The sequence below is a fragment of the Trachurus japonicus genome, chromosome 8, assembly GCF_045865225.1.
Source record: "Trachurus japonicus isolate A0001 chromosome 8, Traja_1.0".
NCBI lineage: Eukaryota > Metazoa > Chordata > Actinopteri > Carangiformes > Carangidae > Trachurus > Trachurus japonicus.
This window is the reverse complement of record NC_140914.1, coordinates 12,597,805-12,608,724: the sequence shown is the minus strand read 5'-3', so window position 1 is coordinate 12,608,724 and position 10,920 is coordinate 12,597,805. Positions and strand designations below refer to the sequence as shown.

The following is a 10,920-nucleotide window of genomic DNA, read 5'->3' as shown; positions in this document are numbered from 1 at the left end:
GTATCTCAGATGATACAGCCTGTTTGGTGTGTCTACACTGGTATTTGAAGTAGCCCAATGCTGCTGATAGTGAGCTGTCAAACAATAGCAAACATAAACAGGGAGATAAGCCTGGGGAGCGAGACAGTTATCAGCAGGAAGTATTTAATTGTGTATAGTGTAAACTGTGTGTGCAGATCTTGGCAGCTGTCACTGTGACTCTTCAGAATATGTTGCAGCGTTTACGATCCGTGACAAAGGCCTGGAGATGAAAAGATTCACGGAGTAAGCTGGTGAAATAGTTACCTCTTAAAATATGAACCGACTGTAACTGATGCGAAGAAGCATTTCCTCATAAAAGAACAAACTTTCACTTATTCTTAAAACACGTTTGAAATATGAATATGTTTTTCTCTCGCTCGCAGGCAAATCCATTCAGCTATGTATCTTCATTCACACTGCAAATTTGATGCAGATGGATATATTTAAGTTTCTATTTGTGGGGTTAAAAAAATAAAAATAAAATAATCAATCAGTTATATAAAAAAAACAACAGCAGCCTTCTTATCTAAAATGAAATGTGGAAGCAATTTTGGCCCAGAGCTATACCTGGCTCTCTCCCAAGCAGCCGGCAGCTGTGAAAGAGCACTCGCCATTCAGTGACGTGGACAAGTGCATCAGCACTACTGGAGATACTGGAGATCCCTGCTGCTGCCTCTCATTACCACAGAAGCTCAGCGTTCTGTCAGACGCAGAGGTGGTGGGAGTTGGGAGGTCCATGGGGTGGGGGTGCGGGGGTTTGCACTGCTGATGGTGTCACGCAGCACAGATATTAAAAAAAAAAAAAACTCCAACATATTCCTGACTCACAGCCACAGACATACGCAATAAGTCTTATGTTCTTCAGCCACAAAAAAACAGAAGTCATAGTCTGGGAACTGTTTCTAATGATGATAAATTAAAGTGGAACTTCACCAGTTTTACACACCAGCGTATGGAGGAGTATTAGTGCACAATAAAGTTGTATAACATTGTTTGTGGCTCCAGAGGGAGCTGTGCAAAATATATTTTTCCACCCTATAACTGATACTAGTGTTAAACTAACTCACAAGAGCAAACCTTTAAATCGCTAACATCCAGATTAGAAGCACAAAACCACAAGATTGTGATCATACATCTCTCTTACTCTCTTTCGGGCTTCATAGCTCCTGCAAAAATGTACTGAGCACAAAAATACTGCTGAGTAAAACATGCAAAATGTGAAAAAAGAAGCTGGCACATATCAAAATAGAAAGAATCTGGTGCTGTGTGAGAACAGTATTGATGTCTAAATATTGCATGTATTATGTATTAAAATCAAAGCAAAGGTAGAGGCAAAGAGAGAGAGAGAGAGAGGGGGGGGAGGTGGTGGGGTGGGTGGGTGAGAAGGTGTGGCTCCCCCCTTCTCTGCTGCTTATGTATTTGAAAATAGAGGGTGGGATGAGCAAAAGAAATAGATAAAGAGAGAGAGAGGGGGGGAGAATGAAAGTGATGGTGGACCACAGTAGCTCTAAACCTCATCACACACTTCCTGTAGTTTACAGAGGCTTCCTGCACGGTGGTGGAGATATCTCATCCTAGCCCCCACCAGAGAGAGAGGACAGGCAGAGCAGTAGAAAGGCAACATGACCACAACCACCATGTTCTCACTCATCTTTTCTGGGTGTTTCATGAGTCTACTCGTCTGGGGTAAGTTGAGACATTTACACTTACTCTTTGCTCCACTATGATATAGTTTCTTTACAGTACGTGCCCCCTGTCTCACCTCTCAGGAGGAATGCCGTGGGGCTTTCAGTGACAGAGTGGCTTTTAGAAAGGAGCTTAGCAAGTCCCATGATGGAGTTTTTATACTTACAACAGTTTGGTTTGAGGGTCACAGAGTGATTTTGATTAAGGTGTGACTAAGCTAATTTGTTTTTAAAAAGGAGGATTTTGTGTTGGATTATTACAATTTATGTTACGGTTCATGCTCTTGTTGTCATAATCGCTCCTATTTTTTATTAAATAAGATAATTTACTCTTGTGGGAAGAGAATGTATTTTAAGTTTAAGAATAACTGAGTTAAATATATAGCTAATGGGAGAAGAAGAAGCCTTGGCAGACAAAGGCAGGATGCAGGGACCTGTTTACTCCTTGCAGCCCTACTTCCTGTCACTTCCTTTCTGCTCTCACAACAAATAATTCACTTTAATCATTCCTCTTCTCAATCACATCTTTTCTCACTCCACGTGTTTATTCCAAATATTCACTTTTTTCATCTTTTCAGGAGGTAGCCATACTGTGGACGGTCTCTTGGATGAGCAGTTAACAATGCAGCCTGCCACAACAACAGGTATACAAAAGAAAAAGGAATTCAGCTCATGGTTGACCATTAACACTTTGACTAACCTCTCACCTTCTCTCCACAGAATATCACTCAAGATACACGATGACTGACAGTGAGTTTTCAACCTTCACTAATATACATTATAGACCATTAACTGCAGGTATTTATGTGTCTATGAGAAACTGACTATACACACTGATTTAATCTTAAGCAGAAATACATCAATTCAATCAACAATTAAATTTGAATGTACTGTATTATCTTACAGTTTGTGATAGTGATTATATATATTTGTGTCCACTGGGGGGTTGTTTTGGATCAGTTCCTCACACTCATTTGCTCGGACTGACTAACACAGAAAGCAGAGCTCAGAGATCCTTTTCTCTGCCAAGATCTCCTTGTGTGTATTATCTTGAGAATCCAAGACAAACTCCTGGGGAGGTCTCTACCAGTGAGGGGTCAACAGCAGTAGACAAAGGGTCCATAATGGTTTGAGGTTAAAGGTTAACTGAAACCTCATTATGAGCAGCCCCCACCTGGCTCAACTTCCTGAATTTGTTCGTCATTCACCCCATGCAACGTCTGTGATCAACGCATGAACTCGGGAGTTGTGAAACAACTGGAACTTTGGAGCAGCGCCCCTTTCACTGTTCCTCATCCTGTGCCTTCCTTTTTTTTTTTCTTTCCCCTGACTGTCCCCCCTCCTTCCCCTGCCAACTCCCCCCAACTCTGAGCTCCTCCTCTGCTGAAAAGACACATTTCCTGATGTCATTACTAAATCAAAATGCTGCTCGGCAAACAGATGTTGTGAGAGGCCCAACATGTGGATCCAGTGACACAAATTCACAAGTTGGTCGTGAGAAAACATGCGCCATACATTTCACTGTTCATTCAGTGAATGAGAGCAGCTCTCTTACTCTGCTCTTTAAAGTGGTGAGCAGTGACAGTGAGAAACTACCTTACAGATGTAGTCCACTCACAAGCTCCTTGTGGCATAAAAGAACAAAAATTTTCCCACACTCTTTCTTTTTGTGTGTGTGTGTTTTCTTTACTGGTGTGTGGGTGTAAAGATGGTTGGACTTTTAAACAGCTGGTCAGCAACAACTTGTTCCACATTTAGTCAAATTAACCTAAATATGAAATCAAGGCTGTCTGCACAGCACACCCTGCAGAGTCATGATTACATCCACCCCAAAACGCTAAGCCCTAAATGTTTACTTATGTTTCCTATTTGGCAGAGGCAGCCCAAAAGGCAAATAAATCACATGCTGTGAGCTGGCCAGGCCTTCGACTGTGAGAAACTGAGACTAAAAAGCAGAACAAGAGTTAAAGAGTAAGGGTTTTCAGATGTGAGTCCAGCCCAGCTTGGGTGTGCTCCCTTTTATTTGGGAGAATGGAGAGGACAATCTCTGTTGCCTCCACCCCTTTAAAAAAGGAAGAAAATCCTAAAGAAACGTGTGCTGGAGAGGGGAAGAGCTGCTGCCAAGGCGCAGGGCCGTCAGACAGATCTTCGAAGAACATCTGGTAACCGCGGGTAACACTGTTTGGACATCTGGTAACCGAAGGTTACACTGCGTCTCTTCCATCCTGTCGCGTTTCCTGTTATGCCTCGCTGTACACAGTCTAAGAGGTTTAGGTTTATTATATATGGTCATCAGCTGGAGAGAACGCACCTTTATTCATTTTTTCTGACATGAAGGGAGCACTTGGTTTCATTGGGGTATTCCTCTCCTTTCTCTCCGGTGAGTGTGTGGTCTCCCTTCTACAGCTGCAAATGCCTGCTTTAGTGCTTGACATGTGAAAGGAACTCATGAGCTACAACGATTCTCTTGTATTCACATGTGTCTTGAGTGCATAATTTTACTAATTAACTGATCAGAGAGGGCTTACACTGTGGATTTGAGGAGGGCTTTACTGCTAATAGTCTACATTACTAATGTTTTAATATAAAAACCTGATTTTTCTCCCTTTTTAGACACCACTTATGGAGAGTCTGCCTCATATATTGGTGGGTGACCTGTCCTCATAACCACACTGTAAACAGTCATCCAGAGTTTAATGGAGATCTGAGGATGTGCAACACATCTTTATTGTCACTTTCTAATCTTTGTCTCCCTCTCTCTTTTCACCCCACCCTCCCCTTTTTCTTTTTGTATTTTTCTGCACTTCATATAGCTTGTGGGAATAATTCACACAATTGTTTGGCATATTGCCACATCTGCATGGAAGATTTTGGTGCTTTAACAATGGATTGCCTATCAACCCTCAACTCTCTTTGTCTCCACAAATTTGGGAGTGATATGGGATCACTAAACAGCACAGACTGGTGCATTTGGGATCTTGTGAGAGGGTGAGTAACGTGTTTTCTATGTTTGATGCTTTTTTGGTAAAAGAACTTGTTGCTAAAGTGTTTTGACAGTATCTGAATCACTCTCCCTGTCTCCACACTGCAGCGCATACAGTAACCTAAGCCGTTGCACAGAGGAGATCTCTGACTGTCTCCTGATCCCATGGCCCAACCGTCTGGTGGAAGAGACCTTTGTGGACATTCACTCTCTCTATTTCAAGGATTGTCCTACAGAGGAGCTGAGTGACCCGCCACCAGTCGTCGTCTTCGCCCTGGTGATAACTCCGATCTGCCTGATCCCTGTCATGGTCAGCCTTGTGGTGTTCAAGACTAAGAACGGGGACGGCAGCTCCTGATAATCTCAACATCTCTGCTATGCTCACTTTCTTTTCTTTTTTTTGGACTCATGCTTTCCCTCTGCTCTCCCAACCTGAGGACTGCATGTTTACCCACAGGCTGCTGCTGTGCTTTCATCTCACCAGAGGAGTGACTCTCTCCGACAAAGTTCACAACAAGAGGAACTCTGAAATCTGAGCAATAAGGAAAGCCTATCAATAGACTAAGTCTGAGTCAGAGTTAATGTCATATCCTGTGGCATCACAACTGTTGCAGCCATTCAATGACGCACTCCCTGATCTTAACAGAGACTGACTGTGAAATCTATGTCGTTATAAACTCATGTACTGTACTGAACTGTACTGTGTCTCTTAAACATTTTTAAAGAAAGAACCTATGACAAGAAACCAGGCGGGAAATCTGAACATTGATGATAATGTGGTTACATCCAAACTGGATGCACATGTTCAGAAAACAGCTTTATTTATAATAGAAAATGAAAAATCAATATTCAGGTTTATAATGACAAAAGCTCTGAGGCTTGCACCGGTAAAAGCAAAGATATATTTGTGTTGACACCCTTCATTATGTTGGATGTAGTACTTATAATAATTATTACTGAACTTCTGAACTTTTCAATCTGAACTCTGCATTGAGCTGCTAATTATTAGACAATGTGCGTGCGGTCTGTTCAGTCCAAATCTGAACTGAACAGAGACAGAAAAAGGAGTATACGCTGAAGCATGGATGTGGTTATGTGAGTCATAGAATATGGAGGGTTTGAGGTCAGAGGTTACAGATGGGACACAATGAATAGTTAGGCCTAGAGAGGGAGATCCTTTTCCTGGTATTGTCTATTTTTTGAGCTATGAGAAGCATTTCAGCACTTTCCACTGTGCAAACAGACATGACAGTCCTCACGCTGATTTAGTGATGAGCTTACTGACGCAAAGTTTATCTAGCAACTCACATCCTGTTAGAGACAAAAGACACTTAGTTTGTCCATGCAGCATAGCGAAGAACACTGAGCGACGACACAAAGGTAAAAGTGCCATCTTTCACCTGGATCCTGATACAACGAGGAAGTCACTGTAAGGGCTTTCAAAATTTGAACAAAATGTGTATTTATAATCTGTGTTATTTTTTGTCAGGACTTACTGTACTGTCTGTGAGAACACATTCTGCCTGCTCTCACACCGTGTACTGTATGCATTTTTATATATATATATTTTAAATATTTTATACTATTAAATCTACAGCTGGATTGTTGGCTCTGTTTCTTACTCATGCGGACTGTAGGTTAATGCAGCTCATGTTCACCAGGATACACATTAACAGAGCTGTGGCATCATTCTGACAGAAGTGCCCTTTAACCTTTGTCAGTATTTGATTAAACGCTCCTTTCCCTTGAGTGCAGTGCAGATGGCATTGCTTTGTGTGCCTCAGGTACTGTTTCACTGTATCTTCAGCGAGCAGTATATTGTGCTGCAGTTGCTATGCTGTGCAAGTGCTCATGTAGTGAAGGGAAGGCAGTGACAGCAGTCATGTATCACACCCTCATCTGGCACAAACAACACTGCAGGGTGGACCTGTGTTTGTGCGCACTATATGTAAGCGTGTGTGTGTGTGTGTGTGTGTCTGGCAGGGCTGGGTGGGAAAGTGTGTTTGGTGACCTTCTTCCTCTCTAGATGCCGGGACCATCCTCATCCCCACCCCCTTCTGAACTAATCCAACTCTGTAACTCGGTCTTGTTGCAGCGCGCCAGAAACATCTCTAACGCTCTTATGTAACATGTGATTGTGAAAACCATATTAATCATATTTTATCAGTCATATTACATCAATAATTTCACAAAACCATATGTGAGCACATTTGACAAAGGCAAACGTCGAAACTTGATGTATAGAAGAGGAGTGTTAAAAAGTCTCTGTAATCAGGAAATTTTGCCCTCTAGTGGATTATTGACAAACTGCTCCATGACTCAGGAAGATTTTGAACATGGCTGTAACAATTCCCTATTTTTTCAATCCCTGAGGTGTGAGGAACAGAAATTAACAAACTTATATTTGGTATATCCTGTCTGTGAGGTCATTTTTAACATTGGTATCTGTCTTTGAAAGAGACCGGGGTAAATCAGTGTCTAACCCTGTTGTCCCTCTGGATAACTGCACAACCCCACAACCGGGACATACTGTATTGTTGCAATGGAGAAAGTGAGACAGTGGTGAGCTTAAACTTCAGGCTCATATCTGAAGTATGTATTTTGATTACATTTTGGCAGCATCAAAATTGGCAAAATAAGAAATAAAATTTTGATTTAGTCCTTTACTGGCCCCGTTTTAAGATCTGCACTGACGCTGAAGAGAGTTGACTTGATGCTGTAGTTTTGATCAACAAATCACAGACGGGTGACAAAATAAAAAACGTTGGCTCTGATTTTGTATCAAGATGGCACAAAGAAAAGATCTGAGTGACTTTGAAAGAGGGTTCATCATCGGGGCGCAGATGGCAGGAGCTTCAGTCCCAGAGTCTGTTCAACTGGCTGGTGTTTCAACAGGAACAGTGATGAAAGTGACATCTGCATTTAGAGTTAGGCTTTCTATGATAAAGAAAACACTGAGCACACACTGAATGAAGGGGATGCATGATGAATCATCCTCCAACATATTCTGCACAAGAGAGCAAGTGCATGTGAGTGCTTTAAAAGGAATATACCTGAGCACTTGACGCCTACTGTATTGACCCCCTACACCCAGGGGATGCTGTGGCTTTGCTAGGCTATAGGGGCATTTAGCTGGCATGACGTGGCTCCACTGCCCCCTTAGAGGGAGGGGTCACTGCAGATCAATACAAAGTTGTTCTGAGTGATCATCTTTATCCTGTGATAAAACATTTCTGTGCTGACAGAAGTGGAAGTGGTCTCTTCCAGAATAACAAAACCCCATCACGAAGGGTCACTGAATGAAGCTATTTGCAAACACATATTTATATCGCTATATACTATATATTATGAATACTCACAGTATATTTAGAACTGGGGACAAAACCTGCATTGTGTTTGCTCAGCACAAAAATATACCAGACACCCTCATCTCTCTACAGCACTCATCTCCCTCACAAAGCTCAGCTATGTCTCCAGTTGCAGGGCGCCACGTTTTGACTTGAGAAGCTCTTTCACAGCCTCTGGGTCCTTTCACCACGGGAGCTGATTACTGTTACGTCCTCGAGACCTGGCAGAGAGGTCGGAAGGACGGCAGGTAAGGGCATCCGCACAGCAACGGCTGGTTCCTTTGGCAGCAGTTGCTGCTGAGGACTTTGGCTTTACAGGCTGCTGATAGTGTCAGCTTCACTTCTTCATATGAAGGAACATTGGGCAGCATTGATGACAGCAGGTCAACCTGCGCAGCTGGCAAGTGAAAGTCAGATTCCTGGAGCAGCTTACGCCAAGTTATTGATGAGTTTCCAGTATCTGATTTGATTTATAGATGTATTTATTCATAAAAATCTGTTTGCGTGATGGTTTTTCTCACTAGTTTACTGGAGCATTTGCACAGTGGAGTTTTGCCAAACTTGATGAAAATTAAAAGATTGTAACCGCTGATGCGACTCATTCGGTGTGACATGAGTAATTACTTTGTTGTGCGAGATCTGAGCAGCTGGCCCTGCTGTGTCAGAGCTGACCCTTCAGCTAGATGACACTGAGCTGGCAGCACGACGGTGCATCCAAGTAGGTTTGACATCAAAACTGCAAGTCGATCAGTCAGAATAAATTCAAAGAATTACAGAGCATGAACAACCATGTTCCAGTGCCATATGAGCATTTGAACAACATGAGTGAGGATGTTTTTTGGTTCTGTGGCAATGATGGAAAATTAGAAGGGCCTGCACCCACTGAAAGCCAACATGATTGGTTTGATGTGCATCCTGGGAGATATATCCCTGAGGAAACATGCAGCTGCTGCTGGACCACAAAAGAAGAAGTGTTCTAACTGATAAATAAACACAGATACAACTGATAATCAGAATCAGGAAATAAAAACAATGGACCAAACCAAGATATTACCTCAAATCGGAAGTGGAGGAAGCCCTGGGCGTCTAAATTAAGTACTAGATACAGTACATAAACTAGTCTTGCAACACTAAGCCACTTGAGGGCAGCAGAAACAAGCTGTACGCACACTGCCATGTTATCAGTTCCTGCCAAGTATCTTCCTGCATTTGGAGGCTGCAGTTTCAGGACCCTAGTTTTTTATAACAGCACCATCTAGCAATTAGAGGTAGGCTACTGGGAGCTGATTCAAGGACCATAGTTTCATGACTGTATTTCTAGGACCCCATTTTCTTGAAAAGGTTTGGAAAAGTATACATACAATCATGTATGAACATTGTAAATTGTTTATCAAGGAAATAAAAACATGATGTGACGTGTGTAAACCTCGCTGCTTCGTGATTGCATTGATTTATGCAGTTGACAAACCCGATTAAACATGATGGGATAATGTTTTATTGTTTATCAAACACGTGAGTAGCAGAAAGAAAACATGGTCTTGAAGTTAGGGCCCTAAAAGTGTGGTCCTTAAACTGTAGCCTCTGCGTTTACAGAAACACGCAACGCACTTTTGCTGATATGAGAAACTGCCAACTGACACAGAGAAACATTACCATTCATATAAACATATTGTGCATATATTTTAATCAACCTCATTTGAAGTTGTGGGTGAGAAAATCACTCAGAAATTCAAAGTGCACCTTTATAAGAAATACTGTGATTGGAGAAGATGAACTGATTTCTGGCAAATATTATAAGTGGCTCTGCAAAATGTGCTTCTCTGTTCAACGGCTTTATCCGTATATCGAGTGGTACAGTAAAGTCAACAGCAGAGTCAAGAGTCTTCACAAGTGAATACAGCTGGCTGACATACAACTGCTCACTTTATGTGGACCTATGGTAGTTTATTCATAGTCTGACCTAAAGTGTAAATTTATCAAAGTGAGTGTCAATTGGATACAATGAAAACCAATATGGAAAAACGCAACATGTTTTAATGATTAAATGCAATAGGAAAAAGAACTGACAGGTTTGTGTCGCTGCTGCAAACTGGAAGTTTTAAACATGGTGGATGCTGAGTTTCATAAGAGTACTGTAGAAACATAGAGTTTCCGCCCTCGAGTCATTCTTATTGTTACGTGATACACATCTGTGTCACTCTGCATGCTGAGGAGATTCAAAATAACAAACTAACATGATGAGACAATTTCCAAAGCCTGCCAGGAGTAACATGGCCTTCGACCTTCACATCTTATCCGAAGGATTTATGAAGAGCCTGCGAAACACGACCCACAGAAAATATAAAAGAACAAAATAAACACGTGGAACAATGTTGCTTGGGCTTAACTTAAAAATATCTGACATTATTGTTTTACCCTTGTGGACTTGCTGGCTGGGTGGGTGGGGGGCCTGACTGAGATTGAGGCCTGTAATTGAGCTCCGATGACAGAGGGGAGAGGGAGGGGGCTGTGGGCAGCTGTTGCCAGCCTGATTCACATCAGGACAGACAGAGGGAACTATCCAAGAGTACCAGGCCCAGCTGGATGTCAGGACATGTTTGGAGCCGTGGATAACAGAAGAAGACGGGGAGTGAGCGAAATCAGTCGTGATGATGGACTTCTTAAAGACACAAAGGCAACTTTTCTTCTTAAAATGCGGACCCTTGAAAATATGGTGAGCAATGTTTCGAAAGTAGCTTTTATCTAGGCTTACAACAGGGCTATGAAGATGTGAAGAGCTGACTTGATATCAAAGGTGGCCTCTAGATGGCAGTCTTAGAGAGCATTTCCTCTGAGTGAAGGCACTCAAAAGTTGCACCTTTCAAGTAAGAGAAAGGAGAGTACA

General features: G+C 42.2%; 1 protein-coding gene across 2 annotated transcripts; it reads left to right on the top strand.

The window, feature by feature from the left end:
* The first annotated feature begins 1,558 nt into the window (after positions 1–1,558).
* ramp2 (receptor (G protein-coupled) activity modifying protein 2) lies at positions 1,559–6,291 on the top strand. 2 transcript variants are annotated; one of them, XM_085783907.1, is made up of 6 exons: positions 1,559–1,707; positions 2,288–2,350; positions 2,427–2,456; positions 4,320–4,352; positions 4,520–4,694; positions 4,798–6,291. In XM_085783907.1, exons 1-6 carry the CDS (start codon positions 1,644–1,646, stop codon positions 5,045–5,047), a joined length of 615 nt encoding a protein of 204 aa, XP_085640033.1. In that variant the 5' UTR covers positions 1,559–1,643; the 3' UTR covers positions 5,048–6,291. The 2 variants fall into 2 exon arrangements, with proteins under 2 accessions (XP_085640033.1, XP_085640032.1); XM_085783906.1 differs by having other exon boundaries at positions 2,285–2,350.
* The last annotated feature ends 4,629 nt before the right edge of the window (positions 6,292–10,920 follow it).

What these genes read in the sequence shown, in the direction of transcription:
- ramp2 (XM_085783906.1), top strand. Translation starts at nt 1,644, where the DNA reads ATGACCACAACCACCATGTTCTCACTCATCTTTTCTGGGTGTTTCATG. An exon ending in AAGATACACGATGACTGACA is followed by an intron (nt 2,457 to 4,319) that starts GTGAGTTTTCAA and finishes CTCCCTTTTTAG; the next exon opens with ACACCACTTATGGAGAGTCT. An exon ending in ATTTGGGATCTTGTGAGAGG is followed by an intron (nt 4,695 to 4,797) that starts GTGAGTAACGTG and finishes TCCACACTGCAG; the next exon opens with CGCATACAGTAACCTAAGCC.